Source organism: Bubalus kerabau, chromosome 2, assembly GCF_029407905.1.
Source record: "Bubalus kerabau isolate K-KA32 ecotype Philippines breed swamp buffalo chromosome 2, PCC_UOA_SB_1v2, whole genome shotgun sequence".
NCBI classification, from domain to species: domain Eukaryota; kingdom Metazoa; phylum Chordata; class Mammalia; order Artiodactyla; family Bovidae; genus Bubalus; species Bubalus kerabau.
The window spans coordinates 143,814,672-143,837,737 of NC_073625.1; the positions used below are offsets into that span (position 1 = coordinate 143,814,672).

General features: G+C 35.6%; 1 protein-coding gene across 4 annotated transcripts in view; it reads right to left on the reverse strand.

The window, feature by feature from the left end:
• Positions 1-7,852: 7,852 nt before the first annotated feature.
• MYNN (myoneurin) overlaps positions 7,853-23,066 on the reverse strand; it is a 131,293-nt gene continuing 116,079 nt past the window's right edge. For 2 of the 4 annotated variants that reach the window (XM_055569131.1, XM_055569130.1), the window contains 6 exons: positions 19,902-20,692; positions 18,768-18,927; positions 14,919-15,097; positions 13,979-14,062; positions 13,013-13,099; positions 7,853-11,364 (listed from right to left, as the gene is read on the reverse strand). In XM_055569131.1, coding sequence (XP_055425106.1) covers positions 11,102-11,364; positions 13,013-13,099; positions 13,979-14,062; positions 14,919-15,097; positions 18,768-18,927; positions 19,902-20,692 — 1,564 coding nt within the window. In that variant the 3' untranslated portion in view covers positions 7,853-11,101. The remainder of the gene's footprint in view (positions 11,365-13,012; positions 13,100-13,978; positions 14,063-14,918; positions 15,098-18,767; positions 18,928-19,901; positions 20,693-23,066) is intronic. The other 2 variants (XR_008710594.1, XM_055569132.1) reach the window with 2 other exon arrangements.

The following is a 23,066-nucleotide window of genomic DNA, read 5'->3' on the forward strand; positions in this document are numbered from 1 at the left end:
AAGGTAGGTAGCTCTACTTAGGTACATAAAGAATCCAATTAGAAAAGTTTCTTGGATTTCAGGAATTATAAGATCAGTATTTTAACTACTACACTGAATACCCTGAATGCTAAGATAACACAATAAGATGTGTGTAATAAATGCTGTTGGTAGCTCATCCATTCTCTCTGTGGAACTGTTTCCAGGGTTACTTTTTGTTTCTCCACAGGTTGTCTGTGGTGAGCAACAACATAGAGGGAAAAGGACTTGTTGCACTTTCACAATCAATGAAAACAAATCCTACACTCTCTCATATCTACATCTGGGGAAACAAATTTGATGAAGCTACATGTGTGGTAAGTTTGTCTTTACTGAGGTTTTTTCCTGGGGCTTTCCCTCCAACATCAGGTGTTATTTACTGATGAGTTAGTCAGGATTACAAAGTATAGTGAGACACTTCAGTTTTGATAAATTTTAACATACATTCTAAAAATTAGCTACTGGAAAGTTCTGTGGTTGAAATAATGAAAGATATCAAATACTACATGTTAGTATAAATATCACTGAGGGACTTTTCTGGTGATTCAGTGGTTGAGAATCCACCTTTCAATGCCGGGGACATGGGTTCAATTCCTGGTCTGGGAAGATCCCACATGCCATGAAGCAACGGAGCCCATGTAACACAAATACTGAGCCCATGTGCCACACCACTGAAGCCCGTGCGCCTACAGCCTGTGCTCCACACCAAGAGAAGCCACCACAGTGAGAAACACGCGCACCTCAGTGAAGAGCAGCCCCTGCTTGCTGCAACCAGGGAAAGCCTGTGCACAGCAACAAAGACCTAGTGCAGCTGAAAAGAAATAAGTAAATAAAACGATAAATTATACAGTCCTAATTTTACTCCAAAGTTAACTTTGTAAAAAAAAAAAATTACAATTGTTGATTCATTATAAATTTGATGTGGCACAATCTCTAATCTGCTACCCAATAATTAAACCAAGACACAGAATTTGAAAATACAGTACAGGTTGTCAAAATATTTGGTATGTTGCTTATGTAAATATATAGAACCCTTAATACTGGTTTCAAAACACACAAAAAGCATCATAATGAATAGTTTTCAGTTAGAAAGAATAGAAAAATAAAGTGTCAGAATTCTCAAAAACTGCCAAAAGACTAATCAGAATTCTATCACTAAAAAGATTAATAACATGTACACTATTAAAAAAAAAAGCTTGATTTCAGAAAAACACCACATCCACATTCTGTAACACTAGAAGCTGAATCGAGTTGGACTAATAATGACAAGCTATAGCAGAAAGCAGTTCGACTTGAATCTTTTACTAATTTCTCCTTTTCTCTACAGTAATCACACCCTTACTGACAAATTAGTTTAACATGTTTGTATGACACCTTTATGTAGGTGTCAATGATCCATACAAGATATACAAAGAAAATTCTACAATGAAGAAATAATTGTGTGGCCAGCTACACCAGCATCTAATACTAAGGGAATGGTCTCTAAGCCTAAATTTGTTGGTTACCTTCAGGGAGTCCATGAACTCAAAAGTTTTAAGCCAAAATCTGTGGGTGTTTATTTTTCTAAAAACTGGATCCCCAGCTATCACTGGATCTTCAGGGGGCATATACAATAGCACTCCACCCCTATTTATGAGTCACCTTGGGACTTGAAAATTTTGACTTGAAACCTCTGGTCCACAAAATTGGTAATATATATAGAATTGTTACCTCAGTGAGTCATAAGACAACAAAACATACTTAAAAGTTAAAATGCAGAAATAAGTTTTATAAGATTGTAATTTACACATTGTGAACAATACCTGAAAAATATTAAAATTCAGCAGTTATTCAGAATATTTCAGACTATAAATTATCACATCTAAATGTGAATGTTGAAATTTGTAAAGTGAATAAACTATTTTCTTAATGATACAGTTTTTCTTAAAAATCCTAGGCATATTCAGATTTAATTCACACAGGCCGTCTAAAATCAGACAATACAGATGTGGAGCCGTTTGTGGTAGATGGACACGTGTACCTTGCAGAAGTCTCCAATGGCCTTAAAAGGCATTATTACTGGACACCAGGTTATGGAGAAGCTTGCAGCCCGTCATCTAATGCAGGTTTTTCTCTTGCACCAGTAGGTCAACATCTATGAAAGACAAACTTTAAAGTAATTTTCACCTATGTGTCTTATTACTTTTCAGATATTAATATTTTATTGTCTATTAAATTCTTTCAAAGATTATAATGTTATTTTTGTTAGACAGGTAAAAGATACTAAATTCTAAGTAACTGTCCATTGTGAAAAACTGAGTAGTGTAATTTTTTCAAAAAAATTTTACAAAATAGGGACCAAAATTTGAACACTTGGAGAAGGAAATCAAGGAACTAATTTCTTTTTATAAAGAAAATACACCCAAACAGTAAAGCAGTATAGAAGGAAAGGTCATTTTAGGTATCCTAACTGAAAGTTGTCATGAAGTAAAAAGGTTTCAGGGGGCAGATTCCAGGGACCATCAAGGGGTTTAGAGATTGAAAAAGTATTTAAGGTATTTTATAGATGGGTTTTGGTACAATTTCACAAATACAGGCAAATATATATAAACAGACACACATATAAATACATATAAATATATACTTTCCAAACATGTCAGTGCTGCCAGTGAATATTTAAAGAGAATTCTCTTTTGGAGGATGCCACTAACATTTTAATGATTTGATGGCAAATAATTACCCTTGTTTGTGGCCAATTGTTTTCAAATTAAGATTTCTACAAAGAGGCAACAGACACTACAATCCTTTGATTACAGACTCACGTTCACAAATTTATTAATTCATATATACCACTTAACTGTTTAACCTGAATGATTTATTACTGCTAAAGCCAGGCAAAGTGAGGAAAAAAAAAACTGTGGACAATTTAAAGAGGTTACTCTAAGTTTTGCATCTAAAAGGAAAAACCATCTGTCTCTAAATGTTGTGAGTAATGAGGTGAAATAAAGGTGTTCAGGTTTACAGTTGTCAAAGTATTGCCTTCACTTTATTATTATGAATTCCTCATATCATAGCTGAATTTATTCCAAAAATTTAACATTACAAAAAACCCAAATCTGTTATTCTCCATTCCTTTAATAAAGAATTAAGATAAAAATTTCCTATTAATGACTTTTAAAATTTATCAGGCTTTTCCTTATATTCATCACCTAATACCACATTTCCTTACTCCCCAGGGAAATGTGTGTGCGCATGCAGGGGTGTTGAGGGGTAGACACAGATGGTGGAAATGGTTATGAAATGGGAAGAACATCTGAGTAAATTATACGAGCCATTATTTTTCACTTAATGTTCTAGAGTTACTGAGCCAGAAAAGACCTAAATGCCTTACCAAATCCATTCTCACACTTTCAGAGAGATGAACTTGAATCATCCAGGACAGATGGTTGCTATCAGGTTGAGTCTGTGCTGAAAAACAAAATCTTAAAAACATCTGCAGTTGTTTGAGAAATACACTCATTAGTTGACGTTAATAATAACAAAATGTGTGAAATGGGTTTCAGGGCTTTTTTTGAAATAAGTATCGTTCATATGTTATACTAAAAGAAAACTACTACCATCTGATCATGGAATTTTAGAAATAACATGACTTTCCATTGTTTGCAAAAAACACTTATTGAAAATCTTCTGTCACCAAATGTTTACAATGGAACCAAAAAACTGTACAGACTACAAAATTCTAAGTATGACTTTATGTATCCTGACACTTATGACTGATTTGACTTACTGATTTGACTCTTAGTTTAGTTCTTAATCAAACTTTAGTTTCTAATTTGCTGCATGTTTCAGACTTTTTCTTTTCACTTTAAGGCTTCTTCTTTGAAGACATAAAGACTTTGTTTTTTACAAAGTTCTTTTACATTCAGTTCAGTTCAGTTGCTCAGTCATGTCCGACTCTTTGTGACCTCATGGACTACAGCATGCCAGGCCTCCCTGTCCATCACCAACTCCCAGAGTTTACTCAAACTTATGTCCATTGAGTCAGTGATGCCATCCAACCATCTCATCCTCTGTTGTCCCCTTCTCCTCCCACCTTCAATCGTTCCCAGCATCAGGGTCTTTTCAAACAAGTCAGTTCTTCGCATCAGGTGGCCAAAGTATTGGAGTTTGAGCATCAGTCCTTCCAATGAATATTCAGGACTGATTTCCTTTAGGATGGACTGGTTGATCTCCTTGCAGTCCAGGGGACTCTTGAGAGTCTTCTCTAACACCACAGTTCAAATGCATCAATTCTTTGGCACTTTTACATTACATGCTGAATATAGCTAGAACTAAATAAATGTTATCTAAAACAAAGTTGCATGTCAGAGGAAAGTCAGGTTTCTATATTGTTAAAAATGCAATAGGAAATAAAAATTTTTTGATCAAATCTGAAAAGCCACAGAATTCAATGTGTAAGAAAACCATGCTATAAGAAAAAATAAAAAAATTTTTAACAACTGTCATTACATTTGGAAAACATTAAGCTGATGAGGAAGTGCTACTTTTAGCAATTAAGATAGCCAATAAACTCAGACTTGTTAACAGTATGACATACTTCTTACGCTCGAACATCTGTCCAGAGTATAGTTTAAACTGAAGATGCTAAATCAGCATTTTTTTAAAAGTATGGAGTATGAGAATCAAATGGGGGAACTGTTAAAAATAGATTCTTAAGAGTCAGACCTACTGAATCAGAATTTCCAAACAGTCTGGGGAACCTGCATTTTTACAATCCAGGTCATCTTTAATCTCACTGAAGATTATAAACCAACGTTCTGGTTTTCTCTTTCTTCAAATTAATTTTTTTTTAAATATATACTTCTCTTAAATGGAAGTATCTAATAGTTAAATGAATTATCACAAAGCTAACCCATCTGTGTTAACCACGATACAGATAAAAGAGTAAATGTCAGAACTGCCTCCAACCATCCTTCCCAATAGAACCATCATCATGATGTCTAACACCATAGTTTTGCATGTTTTAGAATTTTAATAAATGGAATCATGTATATGCTCTTTGTATCCAACTACTTTTGTATGTAAGTGCAATTCATTCATGTTGTTTAATGTAGCAGTAATCCATTCAGCTTTTGTTTTGAAATATTCCATAATATGCTGGGTAGTAGGGGTGTCAATAGGATTCTGAAAGAGATTCTCCCAGGCTAGGACAGTCACATCAAAGTAAACCTTTGTGATGCAGTTTACTTTCCCAGGCTACTCTCTGTTCCTCTGTGCTATGGAGGGGACCCACAAGTTCCAATATTCTCCCAAGAGGAGACTCATAAGGTAGCTGAATGGGAAGCAAATAGGTGAATGTGAAGAAAGTAGGCTTATCTGGAGCCTGCAGTGGGGTGCCATGTACTAAACCTGCAACCAAACAGGACTGTTTGAGGCATTTATGCAGAAGTCGCAGGACTCTCTTTTTTTAATATCCAAGAGAACTAAAGTGAAGCCAGGTCAGCCAAGAAGTACTGGGCTCTGAGCAGGCTAGGAAAAAACCTGATCACATATTTTATAAGCTGCTGCCTACTGCATCAGAGGCCAGCAGGATGTCCAGAAAACGGAAAAGAAAGAACAGTGTTTTCCCTCATGCCCCTTGGTTATATAAGCCTCTTGTCCTCCACATAGGTGGACACCATTTTAGAGAGAAGACAAAGGGTAGAGATAAGACAAATTTTAAAATGTTTAAGCACTCCCTTAAGATATAAATTGTCTTTACATCAGACTAGGTTTTTAATTTTTTTCCAGACTTCCCACTGGGTGGGAGCTCAAGGGGACGAACATGTTAAATTCTGTAGGAAAGCTCTACTTCTTCTGCACATCTGAATTGTAATGAGTAGATTTGCAACTACTTCTTCCATTTCCTTCTTAGCAGTCATCCTTTACGATCCAATGCAAATCCAGACTTCTGTTACAGTGCTGCAGACTCTATTATGCTCATCACTTATCAATGTTTCAAGTTTGGAAGCAATAAAGTGGTTTATACTTTTCAGATATTTGATAAAATGATTGTTTGCTGTACTCTGCTTTTCAAACTAAGTAGTCTGAAAAATCCTTACATCTACTCAAACTGTATCCACCTGGCTTCTACCCACGATTATTACTGCAGCTGCCTTTCTCAAAGGATCATCATGCTCCAGTTACCCAACCCAATTTTGTCTTTGACTGGAATCCGATTTCTCTGTACTATGTGCTCAGTACAAAGCCACTTTTGTCTTCATGAAATCTGCACCACCCTCGTTTTCTTCCTGTTATCAATTTCCATCTCCTGTTCTGTCTTTTGCTCATTCTTAAGAATGTATTTTCCCCTATGATTCTGTCCTCATCTTTTGTTCTTCTATACCATCTCCCAGGGTTGCCTAAATCATTTCTGTCACAATAATTATTAGCCTTATGCTGCAAGATCTGTATCTCTAGCTTTAACCTCAACTGGGTTTCAGTCACCATTTCCAACCACCGCTAGACATTTTCACATAGGTGTTTCACCCCCAAATTCAGCAGATAAAAATTCTTCTCTTCCATAAACCTCCATCTTATCTCCCTATCATAATTAACAGCATCACCATCTACTCAATCACTAAGGATCAAAACTTAGGTTACTAAGTTGGGGATACAGGAAGAGAAACTGGCTCAAGCCTGCTTAAGAAAAGGGGGATTTAGGGAATTTGCAGGTTCAATCCGTGGCTGGGGAACTAAGATCCCACAAGGTGAGCAGCAAAGCCAAAAAAAGAAAAGGGGGATTTACTGTAAGGATTTAATAGGCAAAAATCATGGGCATTCAGGCACAAGGAAACAAGCATAGCTACGCCACCTCGAGTGGGACTGGGGACTGCAAAGCCCCAGGCCACTCTGGTTTCTCACAGGGTCGTGGTCACTTGGTTCTGCAAACCTACTTCATCCCCTTGCTTTGTTCTCTAGATCAGCTTTCTCTGCTTCTTCACTATTTCCTTTGGATTTTTCGCTTGCTTCACTAACTATGGACCAGATCTAAATGATCTCTTTTATGTACACATAAACCAAGTGTCTGAAGTAGCTCGTTTGGGTTAAGAACTGTTTTCTTCCTCGTAAGGTGTTCTATGAGCGGTGATCACAAGCATGTTACAAACGTGGCCCTTTAGCATTCAACTGTAGTTGAGGGTGTGAGATTCTGGAGTGTAAACCTGGCTATCTAATCCCATTCTTCCAGCACAAGTGAAAGGCAGAGGACTCTTTCAAGATGGTAGGGGTATAGTCCTAGATGTGTCTTTGATGATTCCGATCTCTGCCAACACCTTTCAGATTTTCTCTCCATTCCCCTACCTCAGTCAGCTGTGAACAAATCCCTCCCAATAGCTATCTCCTCTTGCCTGCCTATCCAGGAGAGCAACAGCTCTTTCTCTGTCTGTTCAATTTCTACTGACTGCTTGACATTTCCTTTCCTGCCTTCCTCTGTTGTAACACTTGGCATTCAGGCCTGTCTTTCCCATTTGACTGTAAACTTAAAAGAGGAAATCATCTTGTTCATCTTTATGTATTCTGATTTCAATAATTTTCTAGCATTTGAAGTAATAGCCAGATATTTTAATTCAAATACTTGATTCATATCCATGGTGTTTGTTTCAGTATATACTTCTTGAAAATAAACACCCTATTTCTGAATGACTACTATGTTTACATGATAATTAAGCAAATCCCTTAAGCAAATACATCACATCTCTGCTGAATGAAGTGGGGTGGGGGTTGCAGAGGACAGGTAAGTAAATCATGTCACTGTCTCAAGAAATGCTCTGATAACTATCAATAATGTTCATAAATAATGAGTAAAAACATAGAATTTACAGAAATGGCATTAAAACACAATTTATTTGGTGGTATTTCTAGCCAAATTCCAAAGACTCAAAATCTGAATAAAAAGTGGAAAGCCATATTAAGAGCTTCATTTATCAAGAGACAATATAGGAACTTCCCTAGCAGTCCAGTAGTTAGGACTCCACACTTTCACTGCCGAAGGCCCAGGTTCAATCCTTAGTCACAGAACTAAGATCCCACAGGTTGCAGGGTGCAGCCAAAAAAAAAAAGATAGTGCCCACATACCACATATCAAGAGCCGAAAGGAAGAACACCAGAAGTGTTTAGGATAATCGTTTTCTATGTTTGGTATGCATTAAGACCACCTATGGAGCTTTTCTAGCATGTTCTGGAGACTGATTCAGAGGGCCCCAGGTGTGGTGGGACTTGGACACAACTATTTTAAAAATGTTTTTGATGTGTATCAAATGTTAGAGCTATCGTACTAGGATATTTAAATGAGTACATGTAGATTAACTGTCTTTATATAAGCACATTTCAACTATCATTTGTATAATTTCTGTAGACATGAAACATACAGAAAAGTGACAAACTACTGTTGCAACAGGACAGGACCTTTTCTTGTGGAAAAAAATAAAACACTTTTCTAAAATCTGTTTATCAAAATCAGTCTATGAAATGAAACATAAAACATACGAGCAAAAAATCCTTTATATATAATCTATGGTTTCTTTTTAAAAAGCCTAAAATCTAACAATACAGAAGGAATTATCTAATACAAATACAAAACAAAATTAATTTAGAAAATAATTTCTTAGTAAGATCTTCAGCATTCTAAAAACTTTCAAAAAACGTAGTAATACTTACATAATTTAGAATAGACCTTTCCCAAAACACTGCACTGTAACAAATATATTTAAAGATGAACTTAACTGATAATTGTGAGTGTTACAATGATAGCAGATACAACTAAAATACACGCATATGATAGTAATACAGCATTAGAAGATGACAGGAGAAAAACTCAGTCTTCAAACTGTCTTTACAAGTCATTCTGGAAGAGCGTCATGCCATGGCAATTTAAAATAAAATTATTTTAGCTAAGAAGCAGATAATGTGATGAAGAAAAACACAATAAATCAACCTTAGCCACTCCAATCCTTTAATCTGATAAATCTAATAAATGTAAAGGCTAATTTATGTAAAGACAAAATACTAATTACCATCATGTTAGAGGAAATCTGGTAACTACTACCCTTACACAATTATGACATCACTGTAGCAGTTTTTAAAAAGAAATTTTGTTCATTAGATGCTTGGATTAATGAAGATGTGAATTTAATATAGCCTCTCCATTTCAGCAGACTTCTTAAAAAGGCTGTCTTAATTTTCTTTAATTTCTTCACATTCCAATAAATTCCTATTGAATTTAAGCCAGAATAGATTAGTTGAACATTTTTATAACTTTATAAACTGTATTTAAATCCTGTATATTATATTAATACATATGAATAATTAGATTTCTTAGATAAATTAAATACTAAGTTTGATGTACATTGTACAAAGGCAGTATTTCAAACTCTAAGTCAATTCCACTGGTGGCAGTTTATTGTGAAAATGCTGAGTGTGCTGTGAAATGGTGATGATCTGCACAGTTTACAAGAGTTTAGTTTCTAGTTGGTTCCTATGACTAGGACCCCAGAGAAAACACAGTTAAAGAAATCAATACCAACAGAAAATATATTAATTTTATTACAGGTGTAGTTTAAAAGCAGAAAACAAATGAGCCATAACTAATGCATGGCAGAAACAGGAAATAATGTCACCATGGTGTTTAATCAGTAGTATAGGAACAGACTTTGTGGAACTAAAAATTTAATGTCCAAAGACTAGGCAGTGAGACTAAATCAATATGTGGGGAAAATGGAAGGGGCAAGTGGTAGTAAGTACCAGAATAAATTTGAATTTTCTAAGTTCATTAAGAAGGAAAAGGACTAATGTGAAACTACAGCCACCACCAACTGTTATGGTTTAATCTATAAAAATTTCAAACTTGAAACTTATAAAAAAATCAAATATAAAATGTTTAATAAACTGGCTTTCTGATAACTCAAATGTCTACTTATAATTCAAGTTAATTTTTTAACAATTTATGAATATAATGTACCAAATTCAGAAGTCAAGTGTTTTATACTATGCACTAAGTTTCTATTTAGAAAATTCTTTAGGGTTTTATTTTTTAAAAAGTGCATAAGAGGTATAAGAGAAGCTTATCAAAAATTTTCACAACTCAGTATATTTCCCTCATCTCCAATAATCTAGAAACTTATTAAAACAATCTGCATCAAATTTGAAACTGCTTTTAATAAGATAAAAACACCAAATATCTATCTAAAATTCATTTTGAAAATGTAGTCTCAGATAACTTAAATCAAAAAAGTATTGACCACTGATTTTCTCCAGAATTCTGAGTTCTACACAACAAAATTTATATCTAGTTTTCTAGTTTTTAAGAGAAGCACTTTTTGTTTCATTAGAAAAGTTACCTTCAGTGGACTATATTAATAGAGAAATAGCACAATTCTTATTCAGTACCTCAATTTTTATAGTAGAAATATGAATTTCCCCCCTCACAGTTTATATGTGAAAGTCTTCCCTTGTGGCTCAGCTGGTAAAGAATCCGCCTGCAATGTGGGAGACCTGGGTTCAATCCCTGGGTTGGGAAAATCCCCTGGAGAAGGGAAAGGCTACCCATCCCAGTATTCTGGCCTGGAGAATTCGCCAAAGAGTCAGACACGACTGAGCAACTTTCATAGTTTACATACTGGTCTATGGAGCTTGCTAACAGCACTGTCATGGGCTGATACTATTATGGATTTTGTTTAAATTTTGAGAAGAAAATAAACATATTCTACAGGTCAAAACTCAATCATAAACTGATAGATTTCACTTCAGTAAATGAAAGGCAATCTGAAATGAAAAACAGAAATGGAATTAAGGCAGCTCTAAAACAACGTTATCCTTATTCACCCCAAATAGTGCTACTGCAGTGTAATTCATTCCTTTAGAAGTTGTGTGTATAACCTAGACATAAAAGCCAAACATCAAAACAAGCATTGCAGCTATGATGCAGCATCAGGTGCTTTTACTTTGGTGAATGAAAATAATGGTCACAACTCAAATGAATGGTCAATTTAATATGAATATATGCACCTTACCAGCAATGTTTATGTTTACTACCAGAGACGTCTTAGCAATTCCATATTCCTCAAAGTCAATATAGCTGTTGTAAAAAAATCAACTGTGGCTCTGAATACCCATTTGTGGCTGGCCTCAGCAACGCGTCTGGCGCAGGAGGCTGGCTGTCTGCGACAGGCAGCAGCAGGTGGTGGTCCTCAGCCCCCAGTGGGAGAGTCAGTGGCAAAGTCACATCAGAAGGTTTCACATCCAGAGTTTCTGACAGAGGACTTTTTTGTATGGAGTCTTGTTCATTCAAGGGATGATCCTCTATACTGGAATCTAGAATTTTATCTGCACCTGAAGAAGGGGAAAAACTCACTATCTTTTAAAAACAAAACAAAAACCCCGAGGAAGACTCATCTACTTACCATTCCCATTCTAACCCCACCTTTAGTCACACCATTTCTCTTTTGCTGATCTACCCTTCTCATTACCTGCACAAACCCATTCTGGGCCTCAAGACTAGGCTCACGCATCAACTCCATTACAAAAATGGACTTAATTGCTCTAGACCAGGGTAAGCTGTTTCTTAATCACTCATTTGTAAATATTTCATATACCACCTTGGGACACCTAGCTATCTATCTTACTGCTATGTAGCATCCTACTTAGGTATGCCTTGAATGCTCAACAGACTATATATTCCTTAGAGCAAATGTCTAATTACACTTCTCTACTTCCAAGTACCTCACGGTGCTACATAAATAAGTACTCTTTTTAATTCACTGAATGTATTAATGAATAATTCATATCATTCTGTGAGTTCAAGTTCAGAAGTATGGCACTTTCATTTATTTTCAGAAGAAATTCTGCATTACTCAAGGGATTAATTATCCAGCTGACTAAAGACACACTTTTCTCTTCAAATTTTCTACTAGCTTTCCCATGTTCTTGTCACTCCAAAAGTACTAACATGATTTAAATCTCACTGCCCTCATTAGACAAACTTGCATACTTTTGTAAAGTTGTAACTCTTATTTTTGCCAAACTATTCTTCAGTTCAACCAGTTAAGAATACAACCTGCAGTCTCTTGTTGCAATGTTCTCTTCACAATGTTCTCTCTGCCTGGATGAACATTTCCTTTCCCATTTCCATCCTCCATGTTTCAGATTCTCTAGAATTAAGCTTTCCCAATACTCATGTCAGGACTTAATCTCTTCTTCAGTACTCTTATGTCTTTACCATATCCTACATTTTGTCTTGTAATCATAGTTATTTATTTAGATTTCTGGATTCCCACACTAGACTGTATGCTCTTTGAGGACTAGGACTACACTTTCCTAGTACCTGCATGGTTATGTGTACTTTAGAGGTACTTAATAAATGCTCATCGAATTTATGACTCACTGACGTTTTCAGATGTTACTACCTTAATCTTTATGATGTTTATGTTTACTACCAAAAACTTACTATCATCTCTACACAGTGAGGAAGATTAATTTTGTTTCTAGGCATAAAAGAATGGTAAGCACGGTGAAACTTTTTCAAGGATTCATTTCTAAGCAACAGACTAAAAATTCTGTATTATGGTTTTCCACTCCACATATGACAATTTGGGGATATCTGTTTCCCTATTTCCTCTCATACAATTTTTGGACTAGCGTTCATGATGCTCCTTTCTCTGCATAACTACAATAAACCCCAGGTAACCCAGACTCTAGTATGGGAAAGAGTGATATACAGTTGTTTATGAATTCCTTCATTCTTGAAATTGTTCATACATCAGGTTTTTAAAGGAGAAAATATTTTAAAGCAATGTTTATTACAAGATCAATATGGAAAGAGTGAACTCACCTGCACATTACAAAGCTACCTTCCTCATATGGGTACACCTTGTTTTAAAAAATATATATCTAATTTAAACTGTTACAATGTGTATCTCAACATTTTAAGGAATAGCACAAATATGAGAGCTCCAAATTTTTAAAAAACACAAGCATTTACCAGAATGTACTTTTGTTTTGTGCTTCTTTAAATTTTTAATATCTGTGTAAGAATTTCCACATAATTCGCAGATAAATGGTCTTTCTCCTGAAAAATAAGTTAAAAAATCAAAGCCTCAGTATTTCAGAAACTGCGAAGGCAAAAATATCAACGTTCATGAACACAGTGCTAACATTATTACATTACTTTAATTTCTTTCAAATTACCATTTTAATCTCTTGGCTCTAACATAGCAAAATAAAACTTCCACACATAGGCACTCCTTTCCTTTATGCAAAGCTTCCCTATTTCAAGGAAAAATGAAGCATTTTCACTAACAGAAACCTCAAACTAAAAAATTAACTCTATCAGACATTTAGTGAGTGCCAATCATATGCCAGACTCTGGCTAAGAGATGTAGCTGAGGGGGAAAAATGCATAATTATGGTTTCTACTCTCAGGTAGCTTATAAATTAGAAAATCCTTTCTATTATGAGGAATAACTTTTAGAAAGATAAAGAACAGTACATTTTCAAAGTGGTCTTTTCCTTTGTTTTAAAAAACCTTGAACATTTAATATGTTCTTATACTGTCTATATACTGCCTTTTAGAATAACCATGTCATTGTTAGAAAATATCCCTAAAATTTGCATACTGAATATTGTTTCATAAGAAAATCTGATATTATCTTAGTATTACCTATCCCTTTGCATTTTTTGGCATATCTGTGCAATTTTACCCAAATCATTTAAAAACTACTAATTACCTGGAACACATCTTAGAAAATCTACATAATTCTTGACCCAATTTAATCCATACTCCAAACAACAACAACAAAAAACAAATAAAAACTGATACTCATACATTAATATAGCTATAGCTAGAGTATGACTAGATACCATATAGTCCATAATGGTTTAAAGTCAATGTTTACATAAAAAGAAATTAGAGAGAACAAAAAATAATACGTTCTCCCTAAACACAGACCTGTATGGGATCGAAAGTGTTTGTTGAGCTCTCCTGAGGAAATAAAACTTTTCCCACAAATACCACATATGTATGGTTTTTCACCTAGATGGAAAATAAAAGATAGCGAAGTGGTGTACTATACCAATATAATATTTATCAGTTACAATAATCTATAGTAAGCTGTTCTAAAATATAATTTAAATTAAGACCTCTTTATATTGTATTTTAGAGGTATTTTCAGTGTGATCCAACTTAAATGAACATTAGTAATTATTTTACACTGTTCATATGACCTGATACTTTTTCATATAATAAAACTTTCTCCAAATACCCTTCCAGTAGACTAAAAATGGGCAAGAAGTCTGATTTTTATAAAATTAAAAACATGAGAATTCATCAATCCATTTTTCAATTCTTGTTATCTACAAGATTATTAAAGGGGAATTAAAATCACTTAGGAAGATCTATTAAAAATTACCCTACAAAAAAATGAAAATCTTTGAACAACAGATTTTGCTTCAAAATTGATACTTTGGGTTTTAAGTATCTAATTTACAAATCTTAGAATGTTTTGTAGAAAAAGTCCTAAAAACAATTTAGTAACTACTAAATTGATGTTCTATCCAAACTCATCCCAACCCCTTAACTTTACAGCTTTATTCCAGGGAAATGAAGCTTCAAGAGGCTAAGGCGTTTTTCTAACGCCATAAAAAATGTCTTAACTCAAACTTACATACTGTCAAAATTACCTGATTTTCATGTACGTAAGTTACATGAAAAAAAAAATTTCACCCACTGTGTATTATTCTAGAAAATAAGTCTGTTTTTACATCTAATATTTATGTGAAAATCAGAAACATAAAAAGCTTCAAGAAGCACAATTTCAAAGGCTCAATTTCCCTTTTTCTTTTATTTACAACTGTCCTTATTTTAGGCAATCCCTATGTCACATTCTTACCTGTATGTTTCCGAGAATGAGTGATAAGAGAACTAGAGACAGCAAATGCCTTCCCACAGGTATCACACACATAAGGCTTTTCTCCTGTATGCCTTCGAACATGGTAGGTCAATGTGCTGGCTTGGGCAAATCGCTGTCCACACCTATCACAGACATATGGCTTCTCTCCACTATGCTTCCTATTAGTAAATAATTATAGAGATATATGATGGCAAGTAAAACAATCTGAGGATCATATAGCAAACTTTTCTGTACAATTTTTCATGCAGCATTTTCATTTCATCTGAACAGATCCAGAATATGTATTTTAAATCAACAGTTTTCCCCAGAAATAAAGCCATGCACCTATGATCAATTAATCTGTGACAAAGGAGGCAAGACTACACAATATTGGAAAAACAGTCTCTTCAACAAATGGTGCTGGAAAACTGAACAGCTACATTAAAAAAATGAAATGGATTAAAGACCTAAATGTGAGACCAGACACTATAAAATTCCTAGAGGAAAACACAGGCAGAACATTCTGACATAAATCTCAGCAATATCTTTTTTGATCTGCATCCCAGAATAATGGAAATAAGTACAAAAATAAACAAATGGGACCTACTTAAATGTAAAACCTTTGGCATAGCAAAGGAAACAATAAATGGAACAAAAAAGACAACCCACAGATTGGGAGAAAATGTTTGCAAATGATGTGACCAACAAGGGATTAGTCTCCAAAATTTACCAACAGCTCATATGATGCTTAACAGCATCAAAACAACCCAATCAACAAATGGGTAGAAAACCTAAATAGACATTTCTCCAAAGAAGACATAAAGATGGCCAAGAAGTACATGAAAAGATGTTCAATATCACTTAGAGAAATGGAATTCAAAACTACGACATAAAAAGAAAAGAACTACAACATATCACATCACACCAGCCAGAATGTCTTATTATCAAAAAATCCATGAACAAACGCTGAAGAGGGGGTGTGGAGAGAAGGGAACCCTCCTGCACTGTTGGTGGCAATGTAAACTGGTACAGCCACTATGAAGAACAGTACGGAGGTTCCTTAAAAAACTAAAAACAGAGCCACCATAACCCTGCAAGCCACTCCTGGTCATACATCTAGAGAAAAACAAGATCCAAAAGGATACATGCACCCCAATGTTCACTGCAGCACTGTTTACAATAGCCAAGACATGAAAGCAACCTAAATGTCCATCTACAGAAAAATGGATACATGTGATACTTTTATACAACAGAATATTACTCAGCCATCAAACAGAATGAAATGCCTTTGCAGCAACAAGATTGGACCCAGAGACTGTCACACAGACTGAAGTCAGTCAGACAGAGAAGGAGAAATATATGAAATCCCTTATATGTGGGATCTAAAAAGAAATGATACATATGAATTTACATACAAAACAGAAAGAGGCTCAACACACTTAGAGAAAGAACTTATGGTCATGCGGGAGGAGGGTGGGGGGGAAGGATGGGAAGAAATAGTTAAGGAGTTTGAGATGGGCACGTACACACTGCTATACACACTGCTATACTGAAAATGGATAAACAAAAAGGACCTACTGTAGAGAGCATGGAACTCTGCTCAATGTTTTGTGGTAGCCTGGATGGGAGGGGAGTTTAGGGGAGAATAGATATATGTATACGTATGGCTGGGTCCCTTCCCTGTTCACCTCAAACTATCACAACATTGTTTATTGGCTATATTCCAATACAAAATAAAAAGTTTAAAAAAATTTTTAAATAAAATCAACAGTTTCAATGTATAATGTCAAGAATAAATGTTTCAGTTGTTATGAAAACATTAGTTCTGAGATTAGTTCAAAGTTTTCCCATCAGGTATATATGGTAGTCAAGTATGCCCACAATACTACAGGCAATGATTTTTGCTTGTCCATTCACTTTCCTTAAACCTTCAGCACCCACCCTCGCTCTCAGCTGATGTCCTTGCTTCCTGTTTTGCTAAGAAAAATTTTAGCAATCAGAAGAAAATTTCTACATCACAAACCTCCACCTACAGGCATCTGTATCTACAGAGTTTGCTTTTCTTTAATACAAGAATGGTAGTTCTTCCTATTTGTATACTTAGGACACTATCCCCCTTGCCTACTCCAGGTTCACTCCTGAAATTTCTTCCATCCTGTATCATCAATTTCCTCCCCCCCTTTGGATTATAGAATACAAATATACTGATATATCTCCCATCTTAAAAAAAAAAAGACCCGACCCTACTTGTTCCTCTATTTTTCTGCTTTCCTTTTAGTAAGATCCTGAGTCTCCAACAGTTCTACTTCACTTCTTCCCCACTAGTCTCTGCTAACCAGAGAAGGCAATGGCACCCCACTCCAGTACTCTTGCCTGGAAAATCCCATGGATGGAGGAGCCTGGTAGGCTGCAGTCCATGGGGTCGCAAACAGTTGGACACGACTGAGCGACTTCACTTTCACTTTTCACTTTCATGCATTGGAGAAGGAAATGGCAACCCACTCCAGTGTTCTTGCCTGGAGAATCCCAGGGACGGGGGAGCCTGGTGGGCTGCCATCTATGGGGTCACACAGAGTCAGACACGACTGAAGTGACTTAGCAGCAGTAGCAGTCTTTGCTAACACTGCTTTCGTCAAAACCACTGCTAACCTTTTACTTTGCCAAATCCAATAGTCTATTCTCGGTCCTAATCGCCCTATCATCAGAATTTGACACAATGACAGCTCTCTTCTGAAATCATTTCCTCCACCTGGAATCCAAGACTGCCCAACATTCTGGTTTGCCCCTATTTTTGCTGTTTCTTCCTAGTCACTTCAGCTGGTTCTTGCCTATCTCTCAAAACTCAAAGTTAGTGTGCCTCATGACTCCATCCTTTGATGTCTTTTCTGTCCATCTTCATTCTCCTGGTGACCTCATCTCTAACATTATGACTTTAAATACTACCTACATGCCAATGACTCCGAATTTATGCTGCTGCTAAGTCGCTTCAGTCGTGTCCGACTCTGGGACCCCATATACGGCAGCCCACCAGGCTCCCCTGTCCCTAGGATTCTCCAGGCAAGAATACTGGAGTGGGTTGCCATTTCCTTCTCCACTGAATTTATGTCTTCAGCTCAAACCAGTCCCCTGACTTCCAGACTGAACCATCTCTTACACATTTCTATTCAGGTATCTAATAGTCATCTCAAATTTAAAATGATCAGAACTCTACTCCTAAACTCCCACACTCCTATTTAAACTGCTCTATCCACAAATTCCCATTTCAGTTAATGGTAATTCCATCTTTTCATATGATCAAGCTCAAAACCTGCGTATTGTTTTTAATTCTACTCTTTTTTATACCCCACATCCAAATGTGCTGAGAATTCTGTTTGCTATACCTTTAAAGTACATGCAGAATCTGACTACCACTTATCTCTCCCACTATTACCTTTCTGACCTGAACCATCACCCCTCTCACTCGGGTTTTATCTATAGCTTCCTAACTGGTAACTTTGCTTCCACTCTTGCAATCTTACAATCTTTTGCTAATAAAGCATCCAGAGTGATCTTATAATGCAAGTAAGTTCACATCACTTATTTCTTTCTCAAACTTAAAAGCATCATTATGGCCTACAAAACCTTCACCTTCTGAACACCGTAACACCATTCAGACCTTATTTCCCTCCCTTACTTATTCCCCTCCAGGCATTATGGCTTCCTTCTGGTTCTTTCACTGTGCTAATAATATTGTGTGACGGTACCACAATTAGAACTCTACTGTCCTGAATTCTCATATAATAGTCTATTTAAGGCTACTTTGAATGACAGACTTAAAGATCAAATATCCTTTTTTGCTTTTATTTTTACCTTGCATGAATCTTGAGATTGCTAGAAGTTGCAAATTGTAAATTGCATACATCACATTTATAGGGTTTTTCCTCACCATGATGCATGCGACTATGGAAGACTAGCTGGCATTTCTGAGCAAATCCTTTATCACACAATTCACATTTGTATGGCTTCTCACCTAAAAGAAAAGTAAGTAAAATTTGTATTTAGAAGGAAATATTGTTTTAGTTGCTTAATTCATACAAGCTTTCAAAAGAGTTCAACAGTATTAGTAGTTTCAGTATTCAGAAAATATTAACTGCTAGGAGAAGGCGATGGCACCCCACTCCAGTACTCTTGCCTGGAAAATCCCATGGACAGAGGAGCCTGCTAGGCTATAGTCCATAGGGCCGCTAAGAGTCGGACATGACTGAGCGACTTCACTTTCACTTTTCACTTTCATGCATTGGAGAAGGAAATGGCAACCCACTCCAGTGTTCTTGCCTGGAGAATCGCAGGGACAGAGAAGCCTGGTGGGCTTCCATCTATGGGGTTGCACAGAGTCGGACACGACTGACGCAACTTAGCAGCAGCAGCAGAAGTAAAAAAGCATATAGGATCTTTTTCCAGACTGATTATTGAAAACACCAATAGAGTTAAAAGAAATTAGTGTTTCTTATTTCATAACAGTGAAAGGTGATGAGAGAAATATATAATGCTTCTAAAAAGTACAAATCTAGCATACCAATAAAGGTTGAGGAAGGACTGTACATATAATTTACGTTCAGAAGTTGAAAAAGTCTAAGGAAGCAGGTAGTGAGATATATTGGCAAAATCTGATAATCAGCCTGAGTTGTAATTACTTTTTCTCTTTATAAGTTTTAATTGTCTGTTAAACAGTTAGCAAGCTAGAACTAAGTTTATGCTTATTTTAACTGTGAGGAAAAATGGTTTAGCGTTCACGCACTGGGACTTCAGAGTACCAATTACAACAAAACAAAGAGCCATTAAATATTTGGTCACAATTACAAGGTATTTTCAAGTCTAACATGCTCAATATTTTTATGAATATAAGTATATACTAAATTTTAGATATAGTCAACACTATATATTAATGGCTAAAAAACATTTCAGTCACAATATAAAAACTATACTTCCCAGAAACAGTCTTACCTGTATGAGTCCTTACATGAGTTTTCAGCTGGTTACACTGGGTAAATGCCTTTCCACATAAGTGGCAGACATAAGGTTTGACTCCTTTATGTATTCTCATGTGCCTTCTCAAGCTGCTGGCTTCCGAAAACACTTTCCCACATGTGTTACACATTGGTTTGGCCTTGGAATACCTCTGATCCAGCTCTTCCCCAGAGCTTTCCAGTTCATAAGAGTTCTTGACACTGGCTATATTAGACATAGAGTGTTCTTTCAGAGCACAGTTTGGCTGTGATTTTCCACGTTTCCGTTTCACTGTAACAGTCTGCACAATATCTTGTGCTGGGAAAGTATTTTCCACAACTGATGTCAACTCAAGTTCTGAATTACTTCTTTGTGCAACTTGTTCTATTATAGGTGTGGACAACTTATTTGCATCGAGAAATAATTCAACAGATGCATTCTCTAAAATGTCACTGGGATATTGCACTGTTTTATTCTGCCCTGTTTTCTGGGAATTGAAGGCCTTCTTCTTCTTTTTAGTTTGAGATGACTTCTTTGCTAAAGCTCCTTGTTTAGGATTTGCCTGAACTAAATCTGTAGACACTTCTGATTTCTCCCGACTGTTATAATCTCGCAGAGTCAGGAGACAAGTCTGTTGATTCAATTCAATGTTTCCAGTAATACTAGATATCTCTGTAGAAGAGGGATTAGCAATAAAAGCAAAATCTTCCATCTTTATTTTACATTTAGTGACCACCTCTTCCACTTTGAGATAGTCAGCAGCCTGATGGATTTCTTTAACATTCCAACTGTAAGGAAACAAGGCTAAATGACAGTATTCTGATCAAAGAAAAAATGTTTCTGAAACACAACTATGCAGATATTTCTGTCTTTTAAAGACCTAATGAAGTAGAATGATGAAAAATGATTAACAGAACAAATTTTTAAAATTTATTCACTCAGAATGTTTAGGAAAAAATCTTCAGTTTTACAGAAGTTGAAAAGATAAAAAGTAATGGATCATTCATATGTACAACCATGAAAAAACAAAAATGTTAATATCTCTACTTGTTAAAAAAATACCTGACACACAAAAAGAGTTGCTGGCAACCTACTGCCTCTTCCCATTTATCCTGGGGCCTCTTCAGATAGCAACCAACTTTTCTTTATTTGTAATTAGAAGAGTCTTAAAAAACTATTATCTTCCTCTGCTCCTCTATGAGGAACCTGAACAGTATTTCTTGAAACTTCCTGTGCACTTGAATTACCCAGGAATTTGTTAAATGTAGATTCAGATTCAGTAGGTCTGTTTTGGGGCCCAAGCATCTGCATTTCTAACACACTCCCTGGTGATGCCAATGCTGCTGGCCCATGGATCACAGCTGAAGGAACAAGGTTTTAGAATGCACTAAGTTCTCTCTAGAAATCTTCCCACCTTTTTTGTGTTTGAGATTCAACACAAATTAGCTGGAGAATTTGTCATATTAGAGTTATGTAGAAAAATTTAACGTTCAATTTGAATTTTCAACATTCAAATCAATATTTATTGAGCATGTACCATGTGTGGTACTCAGAGGGATATTAAGACATATCAAATAGTCTCTGCCCTCCAGAAGTTTACAATGCAGGGGAAGGCTGGTTGTTCACTTACGTTAGCAACGGCTCTGGACTACTAGGTGACTTAACTAGGGTAAGTCAGCATCTTTGGGGGCTTCAATTTTCTTGGTTGTAAAGTTAGAGAGCTGAGTTGGTATTAATACCAAAAACACACCCTTTTAATTATTTGAGAATGAATATATACTTACACACACACACATATATATATACCCTCAAGTAACCTTCCTATTTGTCATTTTTCCCCAGAAAGAAATTTTTTTCAGAAAACATTACGTAGATTTATAGACTAGTCTGGAAACCTAATCACCAGTTTTAGTGAACATTTTATTCTGGGAAAATCCATCCCAAATTCCTAACTATACTACAAACTTTTGGACAATCATCTGTTTGCAAACTGACTTCCTTAGCTAAGAATACATCACTTACTCTATTCTTATGGCCTTTGGCTATAATTTTGGGAACAAATAAGGAATGATCCTTGTAATCAAGTTAACTCTCTGTTTGCAAAGGTACAACATGAATGCCCCCAAAATAAGTAAAATCTTATTAGTCTTCCATATGAATTTCTGTGCATGTATATACCACTTAGTCTGTAAAAACAGTTTTTTAAGCATTTTAATTGATTTTTGTTACACAGTCTATTATTAAGTTATAAAAAGTGAGAGACAGTATTAGAATGAAACCCAAATTTATTCTATCACTTATTATACCACGGTCTCAAATTACAATTGTTCTTAGTAAATGAACCACAAACTAGATGAGATAACCTTTAAGACCACTACAAACTAGTACTGAATCACACATGAACTGTTCAGAACTGAAACGGTAATTCATACAAATTATTTACCTATTTCACTGACAGCCTATAAGCTCAGTTACAGCTAAGAAAGTCAGTCAGCATTTATGTCAATAACTGATTTGCTTTTGTTTATAAGCATGAAGTTAAAAGTGTTTACAAACTTGCTTTCACTTTTTGAACAGTCACTAAAAATCATTTAATCACCTATGCCAGATTTATGGCTAACTGCTTTATATGGGTAATTGTAATCACCATTTTACATACAAAGGATCAGAGGTTTCAAAGAAGTAACTTGTCCAAGATCACAGAGCATTAGAACTAAGATTTGAGCAAGGAAACTAGCTCCTGAGTCCACTTAATTCTTTATTATTCTGTTTTCTTAATAAGTTGTACAGACTTTCCATTTTTGGTCTCTATCTTCTCTTACATTTGTGGCTGGGCTCAAACAATTAACTCCCCAGCTCTCCAGAAAAGATGTATAGCAAAAAAGATTGAACCAAACATCTGGCTCTTCTTCACACTGGTCCTCTGCATGAAGGCTCAAAGTAAGGTGCCCTTCAGTGTGTTCAAATCAATTCAACATTTTTCTGGCAAAGTTAACTGAGAAAGGGAAATCACTAAATTAAAGATCAACCAAAATTCACTGGTTTTGTGATTGTTTACTTTATATTACGCATTCTAAATTTTTAGATCAAAGGCACTTGTATAGCCAAATATTCAGTAAACTTAAATAATATCATGTGACATTTATCTGTGACACTGCTGTT